The 20,829-nt window shown below is 62.8% G+C and overlaps 2 protein-coding genes across 2 annotated transcripts; one reads left to right on the plus strand and one right to left on the minus strand.

Moving 5' to 3' along the window:
* Positions 1–345: 345 nt before the first annotated feature.
* FBXL16 (F-box and leucine rich repeat protein 16) lies at positions 346–13,866 on the minus strand. The gene is made up of 6 exons (XM_002807390.6): positions 13,609–13,866; positions 5,017–5,663; positions 3,149–3,657; positions 2,782–2,866; positions 2,431–2,494; positions 346–2,259 (listed from the first exon to the last, which is right to left on the minus strand). Exons 2-6 carry the CDS (start codon positions 5,647–5,649, stop codon positions 2,111–2,113), a joined length of 1,440 nt encoding a protein of 479 aa, XP_002807436.2. The 5' UTR covers positions 5,650–5,663; positions 13,609–13,866; the 3' UTR covers positions 346–2,110.
* Positions 13,867–15,736: 1,870 nt separating this feature from the next.
* LOC144578538 (uncharacterized) lies at positions 15,737–17,656 on the plus strand. Its single transcript, XM_078344117.1, has 3 exons — positions 15,737–16,175; positions 16,453–16,496; positions 16,640–17,656. Exons 1-3 carry the CDS (start codon positions 15,737–15,739, stop codon positions 17,522–17,524), a joined length of 1,368 nt encoding a protein of 455 aa, XP_078200243.1. The 3' UTR covers positions 17,525–17,656.
* Positions 17,657–20,829: the final 3,173 nt, after the last annotated feature.

A 20,829-nucleotide genomic window follows, 5' to 3' on the forward strand; every position in this document is an offset into this window, starting at 1 on the left:
GTCGGTGCGTTCTGTCGTCTTTTCGACATCCTCGTCCCTGCCTGTTACCCTGTGCATAGAACAGGGCTGACTTCTGCCTTTCTGGAAGGGTGGGCTAGAGTCTGCGTACTTCAGAGGAAATGTTATGTGATTTAAGCAATCACATTTAAGTCCGCAGCCTGCCTTCCACGCAGTCGCCGCTGTTTCCTTCCAGTCTACCATATCGTCCAGCAGCCTCGACCCCTTTTGTTGCAAGAATGAATAAATCCGGTAAGAGGCACAGAATGATCCCGAGACCTGGGACACGCAGGCAAACACGCCCTCCTGCCCCATGGTCCGGTGGCTTGAAAACAGCTCAGACACATGTTTTTACAACTTAATATATATTTTTATAAACAGGTCACGTGATAAAATAGCACAAGAAACACTTACCAAATATAAGGTTATATCTTCCGCATATACAGGAGAATGAGGTCGTTATGTACAATAAGAAAGTGATTTTAGGGGTTGGTTGGTTGTGTTTTTTCCTCTCTCCCCTTAATGTTTCCTCCTACAGTCGTTGGAAATATCACAGCTTCAGTTGCATTAATACTTTGGGCAAATGGGCAGCTGCCCTTCCCCCCAAGGGGTTGTGGGGAGGAGGGGCTGGAGAAACTGGCTCCCGACCACTCAGCCCTGGAGCTTCCTGGGGCCGGCACTCCAGGGACAGGAAAATCTTTGGGCTGTTGACCTGTTTCTGATTCAACAGCTTCTCTCTCTCTCTTTCTCTCTCTCTCTCACTCTCTTTCTCTCTCACTCTCTGGCTCTCTGGAAACTGGTTACTCTCTTCCAACCAGATAGGGCGTGTCCCAAGATTGGGTGTGGGCGCTGAGTCTCCTGGGGCTCAAGGTTGGGATGGGAAGGGGTCCCAGCCCCCTCCTCGGCGACGGCCGAGATTTGCCAGCATCCCCCCAGGACTTCCAAATGTCTGGGGCCGACAGAGCGCGGTCAGAGCCCGTTTGGGCAGGCAGAAATTTGGGAAGCTGGGGAGGGATGGAGTTGGGGGAGGCTAGAAAGGAGCCCTCCCACCTCAGGGTATCTAGGGCGTGCTGGCCACCGGAAGATTGGAGTCGCTGGTCAGTGCTGACCCTGACCCAAGCTTGGCTGGGTCCACTTTGCAGACCCCACCTGAGGAGACCCGCCCAGGGTGAAGCTCGATGCCCAGGCCCGAGGGCTGAGGTGTGGGATCGGACCAGGCCTCTCCAGGGGCCTGAGAGCCCTGAGGGCGGCTCCAACTTGGGGGCTTTCGAGGCGCCTGTGCCACCCTCGGGTGAGGCAGACGGAGTCAGCTGGGCTAATGTTGATGACTCCAAGGTGACTGCCAGCCCTTCTGCCCTCTCCCTGCCCAATTCTGTCTCGGCCTGGCAAGGGGCCAAGGCCGGGTTGGGGGGCGCACAGGGGACTGCCCCTCACAGTGGCAAGGAGGACGGGAGGCCGCGTGGGTCGGGCGGGATGGGTGAGGAGGTGCGGGTAGGGCTCGGGCTCCTCGGCACGGGCCATGGCTTTGGCGGTGGCCGGTTTCCCCTGACCCCCCCCCTCGGAGGGCTCCAGGCATGGTGCAGTGGAAGATGCAGGAAGCCCATGGGGCTCTTCCGGGCCCCGTGTCCTGGGGGGACCCAGCCCCCTCAATCCCCCTGGGCCCTGCCCGGGATGTGGGGGGACAGTGGGGAGACAGAGCGGTTGTGGCGGGGAAGGCGGTAAGGGCACAGTCTGGAGAGCTCAAAGGGCCCCCCAAGGACCGAGCCCGGTCCCCCAAGCGGGCGGGCGAGCGAATGATGGCGGCGGCTGTGGCGTGGCGGAGGGCGGCGTGCAGTGCGGGCACGAGGGGCATGCACAAAGTCCCCGAGTGTGCGTGCGTGCGTGGGGCGGGCCCGGGCGGGCCCACTCGCCGCCCCCCTGCCCAGGGCGGGGCCGGGAGGGCGGAGGGGCCGAGGGCCGGGGCGGGGCTTGCCCTCGGCTCGCCCCACCTCCCGCGCTGGCCCCGGGGCGCGGAGGCTCCCCCAGTGCAGGGCGGGAAGAGGGGGCTCGGCGGCGCCCGGCGCCCCCGCCCAGGTCATGGCCGGGTTCCCGCGACCGGGGCGGGGGCCCCGCACTACTCGATGACGAGGCAGCGGGGCAGGTGCTGCGAGAAGTACTTGAAGAGCTCGGGGGTGGCGCCCGGGCAGTTGGTCAGCTCCAGCTCCTCCAGCTCCTGCAGCTGCACCAGGCCCGACAGCCCCGTGGTGGTGAGCAGCGGGCAGCCTGCGGCGGGAGCAGGGCGGGGGCTCAGTGCGCGGCCCAGGGCGCCGCGTCTCCCTCCTCCTCCGCCTCGGACCCTGGACGGTGAGTTTGCAGAAGGACCGGGCGGGCTGGGTGGGGGACTAGGTGGGGGTGGGTGGCCACCGCTCAGCGTCAGAGAATCAGGGGTCTCACCTGCCAGAGACAGGAGGCGCAAACTCCCCAGGGCCAGGAGGTGCTTCAGCCCGAAGTCCTGCACCTGTCGGGAGTGGAAGGGTGACAACGATTTCCACTGTCACTGAAGGGGAGGGTACCCTGGGGTGGGTTCAAGCCCGAGGTTCCTCAGTACCCACGAGCTCGGAGGCGGCTGGGAAGTGGCTGGTGGGCCGCCGGGGACCCCTGCATTCTGCCTGCGTTCCGCTTAGGTTGGCTGCTGGATAGGGAGGGGTCCCAGACTCCCCCAGGATCTGAGTGGGGCCGGGAGCTCTCCCCACACCCCCACCTCCCCCACCGATTTCCCCAGTCCCGGGGTGTGAGAGCCGGTACCTGGCAGCACCATCGCAGGTAGAGGCTGCGGAGGGACGACATGGTGGACAGATAGCTGAGGCCAGTGTCCGTGATGCGCACACACCTGTGGTTGCACCAGAGGGGACCCGCACCTTCAAATCACCTGGCCCCGACCCTCCTTCCTCCTTCCAGGAGTGCCCCTGGCGTGAATCCCTTCCTGCCCCTCCTCGTTCCCAACCATTGCGAATGACGAAGGGGGTCCAGCCAACCAGTCCTGTGTTTCTGCCCACTCCCAGGCGCTAGGCCTCCGAGGGCTCTGCCCACCGCGCCTCCGCCCGGGCCACCCCGGGAACCCCCTACCCCTGACCCCAACCCTGACCCCGCCCCGCTAACCCGGGACACGCACCTGTCCAGCACGAGCTCCTCCAGGCGGTGCAGGTCGCAGGCCACATACTCCAGCGCCATGTCAGTGATGCGTGGGCACCACGAGAGGTCGAGGCTGCGCAGCTTGCGCAGGTTCTCGGCTACGAGCTCTACGCCGTCGTCGGTGACCTTGGAGCAGCCGGAGAGGCTGAGCGCAGTGAGGTTGGGCAGGCTGTGCACCACGTTGACCACGCCGTGGTTGGTGATCTCCCAGCAGGAGAGCAGGCGCAGCGTGTGTGTGCTGTGACCCTGGCGCGCAGTGAAGTAGGCCAGCGCCGTGTCCGTCACGTGGTAGGCCTGCAGGCTCAGCTCTGCCAGGTTGGGCAGCAGCTGCGAGATGGCGGCGATGGCGTCGTCGGCTACGTTGATGCAGTCACTCACGCTCAGTGAGGTGATGCGGGCGCTGAGGCTGGACCACAGCCCGGCCTCGGTGAAGTCATTGCAGCCGGACAGCTCCAGACGCACCACACCCTGCATCTGTTCCAGCATGACCTGCAGGACGCGGGCGCCGGGTCAAGGGCGTGCCAGGCCTGGGCTCCCTGCCTCCAGCCCGGGGCCCTCCTTCCCACAGAGCAGGTGGAGCCGGCAGGGAGGAGGCAGTGGTCCTGGTTACTGGTGTAAACATGCAGGGAGCTGAACTCCGAAAACACTTGGCAGTGTGTGAGGAGGCCGGGCATCGGGACCAGAGCCCAGGGCCTGGCCAGAGCAGGTGCCAGGGGTGTTGGTACCAATGTTATAATTAAGACTTCAGGCCTGGCTCACAGGTGGCTCCGCTGACCTCTGCTCCTAGGGATCCTTCCCCAGCTGCCCCTCAGCTCCCCCCAGCGTCTTCCTGACCCTGCATTTAGTTATATTTATTTATTTAGAGACAGTCTCACCTGGTTGGCCAGGCCCGAGGCTGGGGTGCAGTGGCACCATCTCAGCTTGCTGTACCCTCAGCCTCCCAGGTTCAAGCAGTTCTCCTGCCTCAGTGTTCCAAGTAGCTGGGACTACAGATGCACGCCACCAGGCCCGGCTACTTTTTGCATTCTTTTCTTTTCTCTTTTTTTTTTTTTTTTTGAGATGGAGTCTTGTTCTGTTGCCCAGGGTGGCATCCAGTACCATGATCTCGGCTCACTGCAACTTCCGCCTCCTGGGTTCAAGCCATTCTCCTGCCTCAGCCTCCCAAGTGGCTCGGACTACAGGCACATGCCACCATGCCCAGCCAATTTTTTTGTGTTTTTAGTAGAGATGGGGTTTCACCATGTTAGCCAGGATGGTCTCCATCTCCTGACCTCATGATCAGCCCCACCTTGGCCTCCCAAAGTGCTGGGATTACAGGTGTGAGCGACCACACCTGGCTGCCAATTTTTGCATTTTTATTTTTTAATTTAATTTTTATTTTTCTTTTAAAGATGGGGTTTCACCATGTTGGTCAGGCCGGTCTTGAACTCCCAACCTCAGGTGATCTGCCCGCCTTGGCCTCCAAAGCGCTTGGATTACAGGCGTGAGCCACCGCGCCTGGCCAATTTTTGCATTTTTAACAGAGACAGGGCTTCACCATGTTGACCAGGCTGGTCTTGACCTCCTGACCTCTTGACCTCAAGTGACACGCCCGCCTCAGCCTCCCACGGTGCTGGGATGATGGGCCTGAGCCACTGCGCCGAGCCTGGGCCCTGAATTTAATCAGCCGCTCTGCTGCTACCATCTTGAAAACCTTGATAGTCTTTGAACAAGGGACCCACATTTTCGCTTTGCACGAGGTCCCCTGTAGTCAGTCCTGCTTTCCCCCACACCAAGGCCACCATCCTCTCCAGCCCCCACAGGGTTGCTGCTGCCCAGCCCCGCCCCCAGCCCGGCCCCCGGGCACACCTCGAGGCCTGCGTCCGTGATGGTGGAGCGCTTGAGGCTCATGGCTTTGACGCCCTTCTTGGAGAGCGCGTAGTTGTCAATGAACTCGCAGATGTCCAGGTCGGAGACGCCAACCAGGCAGAAGCCCTCGAAGCCTCTGGCGGCAAAGCCCTGCAGGTTGACGAACTCCTTCTCGCCGCCAGGCAGCGCGTTGTACAGCTCCTTGGCGTGCAGCACCGGCGTGAGGCCTGCCCAGAACTTGGGCTGGTAGAGCACGCGCCGCCAGGCCTTGCACACCTGGGCCAGCACACACTTCTCGCAGGCCGAGAAGTACCAGAAGAGCCCATTGAGGATCTTCTCGTCCGTGGCCAGAGGCGGCCGCTCTGCTGGGGGCCCGGGTGTCAAGGCTGAGGCTGGTCCACCCGCCGGGGAGCACGGACCCCCGGCCAGGGCAGCCCGGGGCAGTGGGGCAGCCAGGCTGGGTGGTGGGAGGGTGGGTGGGGGTGGCGGCTGGCAGGGGCGGTTCTTGGTGGCTGGCGTGCCCTTGGTGATGCTGGCCGCACCCAGGCCATTGGGCTGGCCTGGCAGCTTCACCAGGCCGTTTCGAGGCAAGCATGGAGGCTTGGGGTCCCCGTCGATACCCGGGCTCGACATCTTCCTGGCACGCTCTGCGGACAAGGGCCGGGAGAGGAGTGAGTCTGTTGCTGTCTCTAGAAGGCCCAGGATTAGGGGGTGCAGTGGGGCTCCTCCCCTCCCTGGGTGTCCCCACAGCGCTCCCACAGATACCTGCCAGAGAGGACGGGAGTGCCCGCCTCTGCCTCCCTATCAGTAGCAACAGGAAGCTGACCATGGCAATGCACGACACTCTCTGGGTACCTACTGTATGCACTGAGCTCAACCTTCATTGCCCATGGACACCTTTTTTTTTTTGAGACGGAGTTTCAGTCTTATTGCCTGGAGGGCACGCTGAGTGCGAGGCGTGATCTTGCCTCACTGCAATCTCTCTGCCTCCAAAGTTCAAGCCATTCTAGTGCCTCAGCCTCCGGAGTGGCTGGGACTACAGGCTCCTGCCAGCACACCCAGCTAATTTTTTTTTTCTTCGAGGTGGGGTTTTGCTCTGTTGCCCAGGCTGGAGTGCAGTGTCACCATCTTGGCTCAATGCAACCTCTGCCTCCCGGGTTCAAGCAACTCTCCTGCCTCAGCCTCCCTAGTAGCTGGGATTACAGGCGTGCACCACCATGCCTGGCTAATTTTGTATTTTTAGTAGAGACGGGGTTTTTACAGGTCGGTCAGGCTGGTTGGTCTCGAACTCCCAACCTCAGGTGATCCGCCCGCCCCTGCTCCCAAAGGGCTGAGATTACAGGCCTGAGTCACCTCGCCCAGGCTAAATTTTTGTATTTTTAGTAGAGACAGTTTCTCCAGGTTGGTCAGGCTGGTCTCAAACTCCCAACCTCAGGTGATCCACCCACCTCGGCTCCCAAACTGCTGGGATTATAGGCGTGAGTCACCTCGCCCAGCCTAAGTTTTTGTATTTTTAGTAGAGATGGGGTTCCACCACTTTGGCCAGGCTGGTCTCCAACTCCTGACCTCAAGTGATCCACCCACCTCGACCTCCCAAAGCGCTGGGATTACAGGCGTGAGCCACCACGCCGGACACCCTCTTCTTTGTCTGCCCAGTGAGGCCAGGAAACAGCAACACTTTTTGGAACTTAGGTACCATGATGCCCATTTTACAGAGAAGAAAATGGAGGTGGACCTGGTGAGGCCAGAGCTGCTCTCCTCACCTCTTCTGCTGTGCTGTCTGCTGCTGCTGGCCACTGGGCCCACCCTCCTGGGCAGGGTGACTGACTGGGAAACAGAAGGGAAGGGTCTGGGGTGGTCTCTGGCCCCTTCCCTGCAGGGTGACTGTGCAGCTCTTAGGAAGGGCTCTGGTACTGGCTCTGTAGCCAACCTCCAAGCCTGCAGGAGCTTCCCTAGCTCAGAATCTACCCAAGGGGCTGGGTGCAGTGGCAGATACTTGTAATCCCAGCACTTTGGGAGGTAGAGGTGGGCAGATAACTTGAGGTCAGGAGTTTGAGACCAGCCTGGCCAATATGGTGAAACCCCACCTCTACTAAATATTAAAAATTAGCTGGGTGTGGTGGCAGGTGCCTGTAATCCCAGCTACTTGGGAGGCTGAGGCAGGAGAATCGGTTGAATCTGGGAGGCGGAGGTTGCAGTGAGCAGAAAAACCACTGCACTGTAGCCTTGGCAACAGAGCAAGACCTTGTCTCAAAAAAAAAAAAAAAGAATCCACCCAAAGAAAAGGCAGGCATCTTCCCAGGGTTTGCTGTGGTGCCAGCCTGGTTAGCCCTGGACACATGCTGCCACTTTGATCTTCTTCTCAGCCCAATAAGGATGATGCTGGATGATGGTGCCCCCTGTACAGATGAGGAAACTGAGGCCAAGGCCAGGCAAACTGCCTGCCTGAAGTCATGACCAGGTTAGTGGTGAACCTGAAGTTCGGGCCAGAGCTAGCTGAGGAAGGCGGCATGGAAGCTATGCTCAGGCCAGCGACACCCACCCGCAGGGAGGGGTGAGACCAGCCCGGCACCCTCGCTCCTTAGGCCTCCAGTCTGGGAGTGGGTTGCAGGGGGCACTGGGCACAGCCACGGAGTGAAGGAGAGGTGGGGGACACTTACGGTGCCACCATCTGCTCTGCAGTCTGGATGTCCTGCTGTTCCCCCCAGACATCTGGGGAGGAGGTAGAGCCCCAGAGGTCTCAACCTACAGGCCCTGGACTTGAAATGAGCCTACCCTGGCTCTGTGGTCTTGGCAAGCTACTTCTCTTCTCTGAGCCTCAGTTTCTTCACCTTGAAGCCTGGGGAGGTGATGGTATCTGCTCCCTTGGGTCATTACAAACTGGATGAGCTCAGTGCATAGCTCATAGCAAGGGCTGGGAGAGTGACCTGGCAGTGACATCTGAACCCCACGGCCAGACTCCAGGGCTATGCAAGATGCATATTCCCCGGTCTTAGGTGACCCCAGGACTGAGCCTGGAGCCTCATGCAGGTTCCGCCTTCCTGCCCTGAAATCTCAGAGGAGGGGCCAAAGCCAGTCCCAGCCCACCCTGTCCCCTCCTGCCACAGCCTCACTGAGAAGTCTCCCAAGAAAATTCCAAGGCTTGGGTGGGCCCTGGAATATGCCGATGCCCAGGAAGAGGACGGCTCACATCTTTTTTGGCTGGGTGTCCCTTCTGGGGCTACAGGGCCTGGCCAGCTCCGCCACAGTCAGTGGCGGGGTCTGAGATGCCACTGCAACCCCAAGGCAGGCAACCCGTCCCCCATAATCTGGTTAGAGTGGAGAGGAGGAAGACAGAGCCATCGGAAGGGAGTGGGAGGTCTGACTCTGCTCTTCCCAGCACCAGGCCCGCCATTGGCTTCCAAGTCCCAGACAGGGCAGGCCTGGCCAGGGGTGCATGTCTGGGGAGGGGTGCAGGTCGGAGCCGGGACCAGGGGTGTCGCCTGAACACATGGCCACTGTGGCTGAAAATCCAGCTTAGCCCCACCCCCACCCTCTGTACTATCTCCCTCTCCCCCAGGGTGTCATTCGGGGCCTGGATCAGAAGGCGGCAGCCCCACGGAGGCTGATGACATCACAACGTTTTCGAGGGCCCGTGGGGGTCGGCACCCGTTCCAACCCCATAGCTGCTCTTAGGGGTGGGAGCGTCGCTACCTCGGGTTTCGGGTGAGGAGCACGAGGCTCCGAGGAGTGAATAATGCCCCCAGTTTCCGGGAGGCCTGGTGCGGGGCTGTCTGGGTTCCCTCCTAGAGCCGGGGAGAGGGGACATCGCAGGATGCCAGCGGCCGAGGGGGCAGCACCAGGCCCACAGCCGCCCAGACTCCTGGCCAGAGGGGGAGGCAGGCCAGGGCTAAATACCCTCCGTGCCCCCAGAGTACGGACCCCTGCTACCCTAGACCCGGGAGCCCAGACATCGCTGCCAGGGACGCCTGGGCCTCGGCAGACCCCGCCAGCCGCCGCGGCACCCGCGCCAGCACCATGGACAGCGGCCACTCCTGCAGCGCGCTCAGGGCCAGGCCCGGGCCGGCTCCACCGCGGACAGCTGCAGGGTCGGGGCAGCCCCGCAACCCCCAGGCCCGGCTACCCCCGCTCAGCACGGAGGGGCCCGGGGGCGGGGAGTGGGGGAGAAGCCGGGAAGGATCCGGTGGCGGGGGCGGCGTCAGGGGAGAAATAATCCCGGAGCAGTGCCGATTTAGGTTGAAAAACGCTCCCAGTCACGGGCCTGCACGTGGAGCGCTGGGCCTGGGGGAGAGGCACGTGGATGCCCCCGGCATGGGCAGGGCTCCCTTCCCGCCCCGCTCTGGAGCTCACGTTTGCCGGCGCCCACAGCTCCGTCGCCACCTCCAGGCTTCAAGCTGCACTTTGAGAGCCCACGGGAGGGAGGGACAGGCTGAGGAGCGCTCCGGGTATGGGCCAGGGCCTGGCTGCCCTCATCCACACCCGCACCGCGGCCAGAAGGCGCTGCTCTGCCTGCCGGTCAGCCCTCCACCCGTGTGCTTGGCGGGAGCTGTATCCCCGCACAGGTGGCCCCGCTGCTCCCCAATCTCACGTCCACGCTCATGCTGCCCCCCGCTGCTCCTCACAGTCCCGGCTTGACTGACCCAGCCTGAGAATCCTCTACCCTGTAGCTCAAAAAATGCAAACACCCACACACTTTGGCCCAGGCATGGGCGCTGTGGGAGAAAGCTAAGCTCACGGTGGACACAGGGGTCTTCCTGCCAGTCAAGTGAGAGGTCCCTGGAGGGCTCAGACAATGGCCCCTCTGCCTGGCCCTGGCCGCACCCACTCAGCCAGACGGTCACCAAGGAGCTGGTTCCCATAGCTCAGGGCCCCCCTTCCTGCTCGGTGACTGTGACAGCTCTCGTTCCACCCAGAGGAACGGACAACCTGTGTGGGCTGCTAGGGACTGTGTCTCTCTTCACCCTGGGTGCTAATATGGGAAGAGGCTTGTTAAAAAGGTAGCCACACCTGCACCATCTTCAGCCTCAGCCCCTATGGTGCTGGCTCAGCTTGAAGTGGAATTCTGGGGAGGTCCCCTCCTGGGCTGGAGGCTCCTGGGCTCACCCAGGGGAAAGAGACAGAGGTACCTCAGCTGTCTTGTTCTCAGCAGCCTGAGCCTGGCGTGGGAGCTGCTGGGGAGAGGGGGCCGTGGCCTTTATGTCCTTCCCAGGGGATGCAGTGTGAAGTATGTGGCCAGAGTGAGCCTAGGGAGCATGGTGGGGCCTGGTGCTCCTGGGGGGACGCTCTCATGTGCAGCGTCCAGGCTTACCATTCCCAGATGGCCATGCTGGGGCCCCTTAAGAGCTGCCGCTTCTGCGAATCAAGTCACTGAGCCCTGACACCTCAGCCCCTGCCCCTTCCCAGCCCTGATGCCACAGCCCAGCCACGTCATTCCTCCTCTCCTACCCCTCTGCCTGGTGCTGTTCCCCCGCCTTAACCCTGCAAGCTCTTCTCCTCCATCCCTCAGGGCCTGCTGTGCGGTGGCCCCTGCCTCCTGCTCCGAGACCCCTAGCTCATGAGAAAGCACCTCCAGGTTCTCGCAATCACACGGGTTTTCATCACCGTCCACCTGATGTGGACTGGGGACTCCCTGAGGACAGCCGCCACCAACACATGCATGGCCTCTGCAGGCTTGTGGAATGAATGAATGAATGAATGAATGAATGAGGAATGCAGCCCCATTAGTCATGCAGAAAGGAGCGCAGCTGCCAGAGGTCCTGGAGGGCTGATGGAGGACGGGTCAGACTTAGGAGGAGGCCGGTCGGCAGGGAAGGCATAGCTCAGGACATGAATCCAGATTGTGCCATGGCCAGTGTCTGCAGGGGAGATTGGCCTAAGGGGGTTGGGACTAGGTTAGTACCCGAGGCACTGAGAGGGCTCCCAAGACCCCAGGGCTGGGGTGGACCTTGGAATACACAGAGCCTTCAGGAGAGGAGGCCCATCTCCTTTTCCACTGACTCCATCCTCTGGAGCTGCGGGGCTGAGGAAGTGGCTGCCGTCCTCTACCATCTGGTCCGAACCAAGAGAGGAAAGGGGTCCTCCTGCCCCACTCTCCCTGCACCACACGCACCCTCTCCTCTGACTGGCTGGAGTCCTTCAGTCACACATTGCCTGACCAGGAGTGGGGAAGCAGAGCTTACAGAGGGATTTTCCAGAAGTTACATAGAGCTAGGATTGGCTCCAAGACCTCTGGGCTGGCTGATTCCTAGTACTGGGGCCTGGGTCCCGGCCCGGTTGACCTCTCAGGGTCCTTGCTCTGCCCTGTTCTGCCTCTCAAGGTCCCGACACCCTGCTGGTGGGCTCTGGTCTGGTGGTCTCCAAGCACTGCCCTCACCCCGCAGGGCCCCTGCTATGGCACTGCATTCTGTGCAGAGGCTGCACGCTGCGTGCCCACCCCTGGGACATCCTTCTTTTGGAAGCATGCCTGGAAAACCTCCTCACCCCTCAGCACCCCCAGTTTGGAGGTCTCTTTCCCCGTCTCTGTGAGCATCAGACCAGAACAGCCTAACAGAACACTCAGCCCTCACAGAACCTCAGGGACCATCTACCCTGCCCACAGAGCGTCCTGGAGCTGGGCAGGGCACTGGTGGCCAGAAAAATGGACATCGGGTTCTATCTGCAGTAGCAGCCCCAGGGACTGGGGTGACAGCCGGGGTGGTGACTGGGGATTGGGGACAGGGTGCAGGCTGACACATTCCGTGGCAGCCCTGTGACGCAGGCACACCCGTGTCCCTGCCACTTGGCACGTGGCACAGCGGCAGAGCTCCTCTCCTGCCCCCAGCTAGAGACGCTTCTAGGGGTATACCGGGGACCCTGGGGAGGGGCACCATGGCCCAGCAGGCATGTGGCCTCAAGAGAGACCTGTGTTGCTGCCCCAGCAGACGGGGGGCCCACAGTCAAGCCCAGCACAGCTTGGCCTTTCAGGCCAGACACCCTGGAGAGTAGATGCTGGGATCCAGGCCTCATCTCAGCCCCTGCTCAGAAGAGCATGAGCACTTTCAGAGGCGAGGCCTGCAGCTGCCACAAGCTCTCACCCCTTCTTCTGGCCCAGGGAGGGAATGGGGATCTGAACCCACACACTGTGGTGGTCTGGCCGTTTGCTCCTCCCCAACCACTGGTGGGGAAGGCTCAGGTCACCTGCTCACCCACCGAGCTCCCTTCACTGCCACCCCCGCCCTGGGAGGCACAGCACTGGGCACCCACATGCAAGTGGATGGGATCTTGGGGTGGCTGAGCATCGCCACCTGGGTGGGACATCCCCACCCCTTGGCAACATAGGGCTTCCTGGGTCCATGTCCACCCGGCTCCAGGGCTCCGTCCCTCCCACTCACGAAGCCGTTTATGTCCCTCTCATCAGTGGGAGGTAGGACTCATTCAGCTGCCCCAGAAGTGGGTGTGAGCTGGAGGGGGTGAGTCTGTCCACAAGGGGCTGAGCTTATAGGTCTGGCCCCAGGTGAGGGTGGTTGGGGTGGCAGGGGGCAGGGAATGGGGCAAGTGAGTGCTGCACAGCCATGTCTGCAGCTGGGCCTTGAATTTCCCTTCCCTCCAGGCAGTTCCAGGTCCATCCCTGTGTACACCTCTGGCCAGGCCAGCCAGATTCTAGCAGGCCTCTGCCCTGGCCCGGGACACCAAAAACCCCTCAGTCTCCTTGCTTAGTCCAGGCCTTCTGCTCCAAGGCTGCTGTCCAGCCCGTCGCCAAGGGGGTGGGGTCGGAGAAGGCCCTGTGTCCAGCGGGGATCCAGCGAGGCCTGAGCTGCCCCCAGCCGGTGGGGGAAGGGCCTGAAGGAAGGGGCAGGTGAGGTGGCCTCCGCCATCTGCTCCTCCTGCGGAGGGCAGGCTGCCCGAGCAGAGCCTGGGAGGGGCCTGGAGTGGCCGCTGGGCCGTGCGTTTCTGAGGCTGCCACCGCAGCCCTCTTTCTTTCTGGGGTAACGGGTGGAGAATCTCCACCCACCAAATCCCAAAGAGGACACGGGACCCTCCCCAGCAGGTCTCAAGGTGCAGTTCCCTTCTGAGGCCTCCAGCCTTGGCTGAGCCAGGTCCCACCTCCAGACCCAGGAAGATGCCAGGCTCTCCCCACCCTTCTCCTCCCGCGGGCAGCAGCTCAGCGCAGGCCCCAGGTCCAGAAGCCGCCCCGGGGAGGGCCGAGGCAGGCCGCACATCCACGCGCCCCCCTGCAGTTTAACTGTCCCTGGCCTGTCACTTAGCTCTAGGGGCGCGCTCTGAGCCCAGCCAGGTAGGGTGGGCGCCGGGGGCCTGCAATTCCTTCTTTGGGCGGACCAGCTGGCACCGACCCTCAGCCCTGGACGGGTGGCCAGTGGGGAGCGGGCCTCTTCCAGGCCGGCGGCCGGGACGCGGGGCTGCGGGAAGGCCGGGCAGGGACCAAGGCACAGCGGCCGCGGGGGAGGTGGGGAAGGGGCTGCCGTTACGTAAGCCCTTCCCGGGCGGCGGCGGCGCGGCCCCCACCCTCAACCCACCCCCTGTTCATTGTGGCCGCCACCGAGGTGCGGCTTGGCCCCTTCCCCGCCCCGCGGCCCGGCCACGCGCGCACCTTACCTCGGCCCGGGCTCCTGGTTCATGCCACGCTGTCCGCCGGGCGACCTCCCGTCATGGGGAGCCCGGCACGGGCGTCGGCGCACGCGGGGGGCCGCTGGGGTGCTGGACTGGCCGGCAGGGCCCGGCCGCGCCCTGCGCCCCTCGCCCCGCGCCCCGCGTCCCGGCCTGGCCGGGCCCCCTTGGCCGCGCACGGAGAGGAGCTCCCCAGTGGGAGACGATCGGCCGCCCCGAGCCTCCCACCGGGGAGGCTGAGACTGTGCCCAGATAAATAAGGCCGCTTTGCAGGGAACAGGGCGGGCGCCTCCTCCTCCCCTCGCCCTCCCCGCGCTCCTCCGCGGCCGCCGCCGGCGCTGCGCGCGCCCCCCGCCCGGCCCCAAGCGCCGCGCCCTCGCGCGCTCCCGGCGTGGGGAGCCAATCCGGGTTCGCGAGCTCGGGCGGGGGCGCCGAGGATGCCGGGCCCCGCCCCCGCCCCGCCCCGCCCCGGCCCCGGCCCCGGCGCGCGGCGCGCTCTCGACGCGGCGTCCACGGGCACGCGCCAGGCCCGGCACGCGCCCCCGCCCCCCTCGCCGCGGGCACCCGCACAATAACAAACTCCGGCGCGCGGCGGGCGGGGAGGGCGCGGGAGGCGGAAGGGAGGTCGAGGGGAGGCGGCGGAGGGCAGGCGCCGGCGGTGCGCCCGGGGTTCGGGGTCCTGTGGGGACGGGGGCGGTACCGCGCGTCCAGACCGTTGCCACCACCTGCGGAGGCGAGGAAGGCGAGACCCTGCTCAGAGGAGACAGGGTGGTCACACCCCTAGTCCTGGGACCCTCCGGCCCACCCCGGCCGGGGCCCTTCACAGCCCTACACCCCCGCGCCCCTGCAGCGTGCCCGGCTGGAAGCCCCTATCTGAAGACCCTGGCACACCCGCACGGCGCGAAAACAAGTGACTGACTGCACGGATCATTTCAGAGCGTGAAAGCACTCGAGGGCTTGCGGTGGTGACTTCTGGGGGGGCGGGGCGTCCTGAGGGTGCCACACTGGAGCTGAGACCCCCCAGAGTGCGAGGGAGGAACGGCCGGGGAATGGATATGAAAGATCCTCGAAGCCTGGCCAGTTCCCGAGGAATAAACTAGAGGCTAGAGGTGCGGCCACCGCAGCCCGGGGCAGGGGTGGGGCGTGCTGGGTCTGGCGGAGACTCGGTGGGGACCATTGGAGACCCCAGCTGCCCCAGCAGGCTCGGAGCAGGAGAACGGAGGCCAATGGCGCCCCATCCAGGGGTCTCCCGGGAGCAGGGCCGGGGGAGGGAGCAGGTGTGGGGAGAGCAGAGGGGAGTCTTTGCTTTGGGAAAAGAGCTGCAGGGCTGAATGAGGCTCCCGAGAGTATCTGCATAGCAGTGAAACCAGCTGGTGTTCCGGCGTCCTGATGGGAAGCAGGGCTGGAGGGGCCGGTGTGAGGCCTGGGGCAGCAGCGGGAAGGAGGGCCAGACGGACTGCACCCGGCTGGTTCCCTGGGTGGGGGTGGTTCTGTGCTTGCTGTGGTGCAGCTGCTTAAGTCTTGCCCGGTACCTGGGTACTGACCAAAGAAGGCGCCCAGAGTTGGCTGACAGGCTGAGCCTCGTGAAGACAGTTGGGGCAACAGGGGAGCCTCCGTCCATCCTATCCAGGCGTCTGCGGTGCGCGGGAAGGCAGGCTGGCCTTCGGCAGCAGCTTCCACCCCGCCGTGTGCTCCCGGTGGAGCGTTCACCTCGTGCTCCAGGCTCTCACCCAGAAGCAGGTGCCAGGGCCTCAGGCAGACAACAGGCGGTGCTTGTGTTGAGTCCGGGCTGGGGCTGGGGATGGACACACCCCAAGTGCATAGGGTGAGCGTGGGGGTTGGGCATTTGGGTCATGCAACTCTGGCAAGGCCCAAGAAGCCAGCCCTGCCTTTCCAGAATCTGAGAAGAGGAGCCTGCGTGGAAGAACCTCACGGAAAGGCCCCCTGTGCCCCTCCAAAGCTGTGAACCCACCTACTCTCCACTTCTGTCAACCTACCTGTGCCAGGCACCTTTGCCTCCACATGGCTGGTGCCAGCTACTTCCTTACTGGTCTTTCTGCCCCTCTCCCATCTCCTGTTCTCCCCAGGATGTGTTGGTTCACTTTGCCGTGCAGACATGGCCCTGTTCTTCCCAGGGCCCTGTGCATTCTTTGCTGCAGTCTGCACAGCCCTGAGTGCCTGGCACTGTTGGCCCATAGCCTCGCTCTACACCGGTCCCTTGTGCATGAAGCTTCAGCCACACTGGCCTTCCTCTGGGGCCAGGAGGGTGCCCCATCCCTCCCCTGGAGCACCCCTCCCCTTGAGCACCCCTCACTTGGAACACCCCTCCCCTGGAGCACCCCTCCCTTATGGCACCCCTCCCCTGGAGCGGCCCTCACCTGGAGCACTCCATTGTCACTTGCACCTGGGTGACTCCTTGCCTCTCAGACCTTGGCTAATGTATTTTCCCCAAGGAGCCTTCCCTACTCCGGTGGACAGGGCCACAGACCCGTGTTCTCACCTCCCCAGCACCAAGGACCTTCTTTTGTCAGCCCGTGTCTGCCTGTTGTCTGATGGTGCGTTTGATGAGCTGTTGCTTGACTGCACCCGCTGAGGGCCAGGGTGGGGTCTCCCTCCCACCACCCTGTCCCTGGGCACTGAGCCTCCAGCTCAGGGCCTCACAGGTGGATGGCAAATGTGTCAGTAGCATGATATGTGACTGGCACCAGCAGTTTGGGTCACCTCCTGGGCTGGGAAGCCCATTGTAGAGGATACCCTTGGAGAATAGGTCACACCCAAGAGGAAAGTGACTTGGGCAACAGGGGCTGCTCAGCAGACTTCCGTCTCCTCTAGGGAATGTGGATACCGCTCAGGCCTGCACCTCTCCATTGATCCTGGTAACCGATATGGGAGGGGGTGTGTGCCTGGGCTCTGGAGGGCACCTGGAGAACCCTCACCTAGAGCAATCTTTACCTGAAGCATCCCTCACCTGAAGCACCCTCACCTGGAAAACCGTCATTTGGGGCACCCTCTTACCTAGAGAACCCTCTCACCAGGAGCATCACTCACCTGGAGCACCCTGTCATCTGGAGCACCCCTCACCTGGAGCACCATTCACCTGGAGCACCCTGTCACCTGGAGCACCCCTCACCTGGAGCACCATTCACCTGGAGCACCCTGTCATCTGGAGCACCCCTCACCTGGAGCACCCTGTCTTCTGGAGCACCCTCACCTGGAGCACCCTGTCTTCTGGAGCACCCTCACCTGGAGCACCCTGTCATCTGGAGCACCCTCACCTGGAGCACCCTGTCACCTGGAGCACCCTCACCTGGAGCACCCTGTCTTCTGGAGCACCATTCACCTGGAGCACCATTCACCTGGAGCGCACTCACCTGGAGCACCCTGTCTTCTGGAGCACCATTCACCTGGAGCACCCTCACCTGGAGCACCATTCACCTGGAGCGCACTCACCTGGAGCACCCTGTCATCTGGAGCACCATTCACCTGGAGAACCCTTATCTGGAGCACCCTCACCTGGAGCACCCTCACCTGGAGCACCATTCACCTGGAGCGCACTCACCTGGAGCACCCTCTCACCTGGAGCACCCTCTCACCTGGAGCACCCTCACCTGGAGCACCCTATCACCTGGAGCACCCTCACCTGGAGCACCATTCACCTGGAGCGCACTCACCTGGAGCACCCTCACCTGGAGCACCCTGTCACCTGGAGCACCATTCACCTGGAGAACCCTTATCTGGAGCACCCTCTCACCTGGAGCACTCCTCTGCTGAAGAACCCTCACTTGGTGCCCCTCTCACGTGGAACACGTCCTCACCTGGAGTGCCCTCACGTGGAACACCCCATTCCTACAGAACCCCTGTGGGAGCATCCTTCACCTGGACCACCCCTTGCCTTGATGCCTGAGCACAGAGGAGTCTCCCATCTAGGCGGCTGGGAGGGCACTCAGGACTTGTTGGGGCGAGGACCAGAGGCTGCTGGTACATCTTTCCCTGAGACTTTGGAGGACCTCGAGGAGAGCTACATCACTTCAGCACTGCACCTGTGGTGAGATCCCCACCCTTGAGAGCAAAGTGATTGCTCTGGGCACCAGATGGGCACACGCCCCCCCCCCCACCGGCCCCCTGCCCGGAGGATGGCCCCAGAGCACCCGGGAGAGTCCATGTGAGGCAGCAGGCTGTGGGTGTGCTTGGCTGTCCTGGCCCCTCCATGGCCAGAATGGAGACCCGTAGGTGTGAGACCCTCACAGCCGTGGGGGCACCCTGAGTGCCACAGGCAGAGGGATTTCTTCGATGCCCTCCAGCTCTGCTCCCTGCCTGGCCCGCCCCCATCCAGGCTGAGGATGACTCAGGGCCCAGCCGTCACCATAGCAACACGCGTCGCCTAGCAATGCCGGTCTCCCGGTAACGGCTGTCTCCTAGCAATGGGATATTTTCCTGGGCCCTGGCTGGAGCCTGGCAGTTATTTTTAGCTCCGCAGCAAATCAGTTGGCAGCTGCATTTTCGGCTCCTTGAGGAGATGCAAGGTGTAGGGGGGTGGATCTCTCGGCAAAGGGAGGAAAGCATCCCCAAGATAGGAACCTTGCTTCCGTGGGCCTGGAGTGCAGGCCTGTGGGTGGCTGAGGCTGGATGCTGCCTGTGGAAGGGGGCAGGTGGCCGGTGGAGGGGAGTCAGGGGTTGTGCAGGCTGCCTGGGCAAGTTGGCAGCCAGGACCGTGTCCTTGATGGGCCCTCACGCACCCTGAGCCTCACAGGTCAGCTGGGTGGGGGGATGAAGCCCGGTGCTCGTGGCTACACTATCAGAGCTTGTTTCTGGATGGCACCGGGCCTGGCAGGCTCTTGGCACCCACTGCCCCTCAGTCGTGGGAGCGATCTTCACTGTCCAGATCCCAATTCCAGCTGGGGAGGGGGCAGCAGGGGACAGCTGGGGACACAGGAGGGGCTGGCCTCAGGTCAGCCCACACTTCTCTCCTCGCTCCACTGCCAGGAAATGGAGACGCAGGTGGGGGTCTTGGTGTGCGGTATGACCCTTCTCTCTAGGCTTTCTCCCCATTTCCTGGGGGGGTCTGTTTGCTGGTACACCCACCTCCCCTTTGCAGATGGTCAAAGGCTCTGAGGCAGATGGAGCTTCAAGCAAATGGGGAGCCTCTGTGGTCCCTGGTTTATTTGAAGCTCCACCTGCCTCCGAGCCTTTGCCCCCTGCTCCCCAGGATTGAGGCTCCCTTCCTGTCCCCTCCCATCGACTTTCCTCACCTTTGGTGTGGCTTCCCCGGGGCCCCAGCCAGCCCAACCCCTGCCCTGGCTGTGACAGTCTGTGGCCAGCACCACGGTTTCCCTGTCGAGTCACTCTGCACCCCGTGGGGCAGCCACCTGTCTGCAGCCGCTCCCCTGTGGGACTCGGGGCTGCCTGTGCCAGGCACTGGTTGGGCCCGGCTCATGGGGAATGCAGCACTGCTGCCCTCCTCCGGCCAGGCCCTGTGTTCGGGGAGAGCGCAGTGGCCGAAGGTGGGAACCGTGAGCAGTGACCAAAGTCTCAAACGCCCCCACCGCAGCAGCCCCTCAGACTGCACCTTCAAGGCCGCTCTGGGCAAGCCAGGGACAGAAACCACGCCTCAGGCTTCGGGACAAGCTGCCAGGCCGGCTGCTTTGCTTTGGGCTCAGGGGCCTTGTGATGCTGCATGCGTGTTTGGCCCTGGTCAGGCGGACTTGCAGGCAGGGGGAGACGATGTCCCAACCTCTGCACTCCCAGAGCAGCCTCACACGCCATGCCCAAGCTTCCTGAAGCAAAACCTGAGGGAGGTTCTTCCTTTTGTCTGACTTGAGTCCCTCTTGCTGTCATTCTTGTTCTGACTTGGGTGGAAATGGGGAGAGGCCCCTTCTGTGGTTTCAGGATGCTGGAGGATCTGGGACTAGAGGCACTCGAGGGGCCCCCAAACAGTGCAGACAGCTGGGGCATCACCTGAACTTTGGGATGGCTTCCAGGCACTCCTCTGCCTGGCCACCTGGCACTTAGTCTCTGGGTTTTTTTTTTTTTTTGAGACAGAGTCTCACTTTGTCTTCAGGCTCCAGGCTGGAGTGCAGTGGCACAATTTCAGCTCACTGCAACCTCTGCCTCCCAGACTCAGACAATTCTCCTGCCTCAGCCTCCAAGTAGCTGGGACTACAGGCGCACGCCACCGTGCCCAGCTAATTTTTGTATTGTTGGTAGAGACGGGTTTTCACCCTGTTGGCCAGGATGGTCTCTATCTCTTGACCTCGTGATCCACCTGCCTCGGCCTCCCAAAGTGCTGGGATTACAGGCGTGAGCCACTGCGCCCGGCCTGGGTATTTTTTTTTAAGATGGCATCTCACTCTGTCGCCCAGGTTAGAGTCGAATGGCGTGATCTCAGCTCACTGCAACTTCTGTCTCCCGGGTTCAAGCGATTCTCCTGCCTCAGCCTCCTGAGTAGCTGGGATTACAGGTGCGTGCCACCATGCCCGGCTAATTTTCGTATTTTTAGTACAGACGAGGTTTCACCATCTTGGCCAGGCTGGTCTCGAACTCCTGACCTTGTGATCCACCTGCCTCGGCCTCTCAAAGTGCTGGGATGATAGGCACTGGCTACCGTGCCCTGCCCATTTCTGGGTATTTACTGCGCATGCACCCTGGCACGCTGGGTCCTGTTCCCATAGCAACCGAGGTCGGACTCCGCCTTCCAGGCCCCTCCCGTAGGCAGCGGAGCACCCACTGACCCAAGGTGCTTTCCTGGGTGGGGCTAGGGGCTGTGAGTAGTGGTGTGTGTCCAGGGCCGCTCCCTTGGGTGGCTGCATTGAAACCGGATCCCCGGGAGATGAGGCTCGAGGGGAGTTAGGGAGGTCCGGGGTTGAGGCGTCAACTTGGGGCCAGGCATGTGCCCTTCCAGACCGGGTCATCCTGGCAACCCCTCCCTCCAACCACAGACACTGGCCTGTCTCTGGGGAGGCCTGGGAGGAAGTCCAGGGCCCAGGCTGTCAGGAGGGTGTCTGGGGCTGATCCTCATGCTGCCACCAGAGGGCGCCTGGAGCCCGCCGTGGGCCTCAGAAGCCTGCGCTGGGCCGCGCTGACCCGTGGACCGCCAAGTGGCTGCAGCCCTGGATGACCCACATGCCTCTCCCAACCCCTGCGGGCCTCTCCCCACCACTGGGAGCACCTCATGTGCCCAGCCCCAGGCCCAGCCTACCCTTTTTATTTATT

Source organism: Callithrix jacchus, chromosome 12, assembly GCF_049354715.1.
Source record: "Callithrix jacchus isolate 240 chromosome 12, calJac240_pri, whole genome shotgun sequence".
NCBI lineage: Eukaryota > Metazoa > Chordata > Mammalia > Primates > Cebidae > Callithrix > Callithrix jacchus.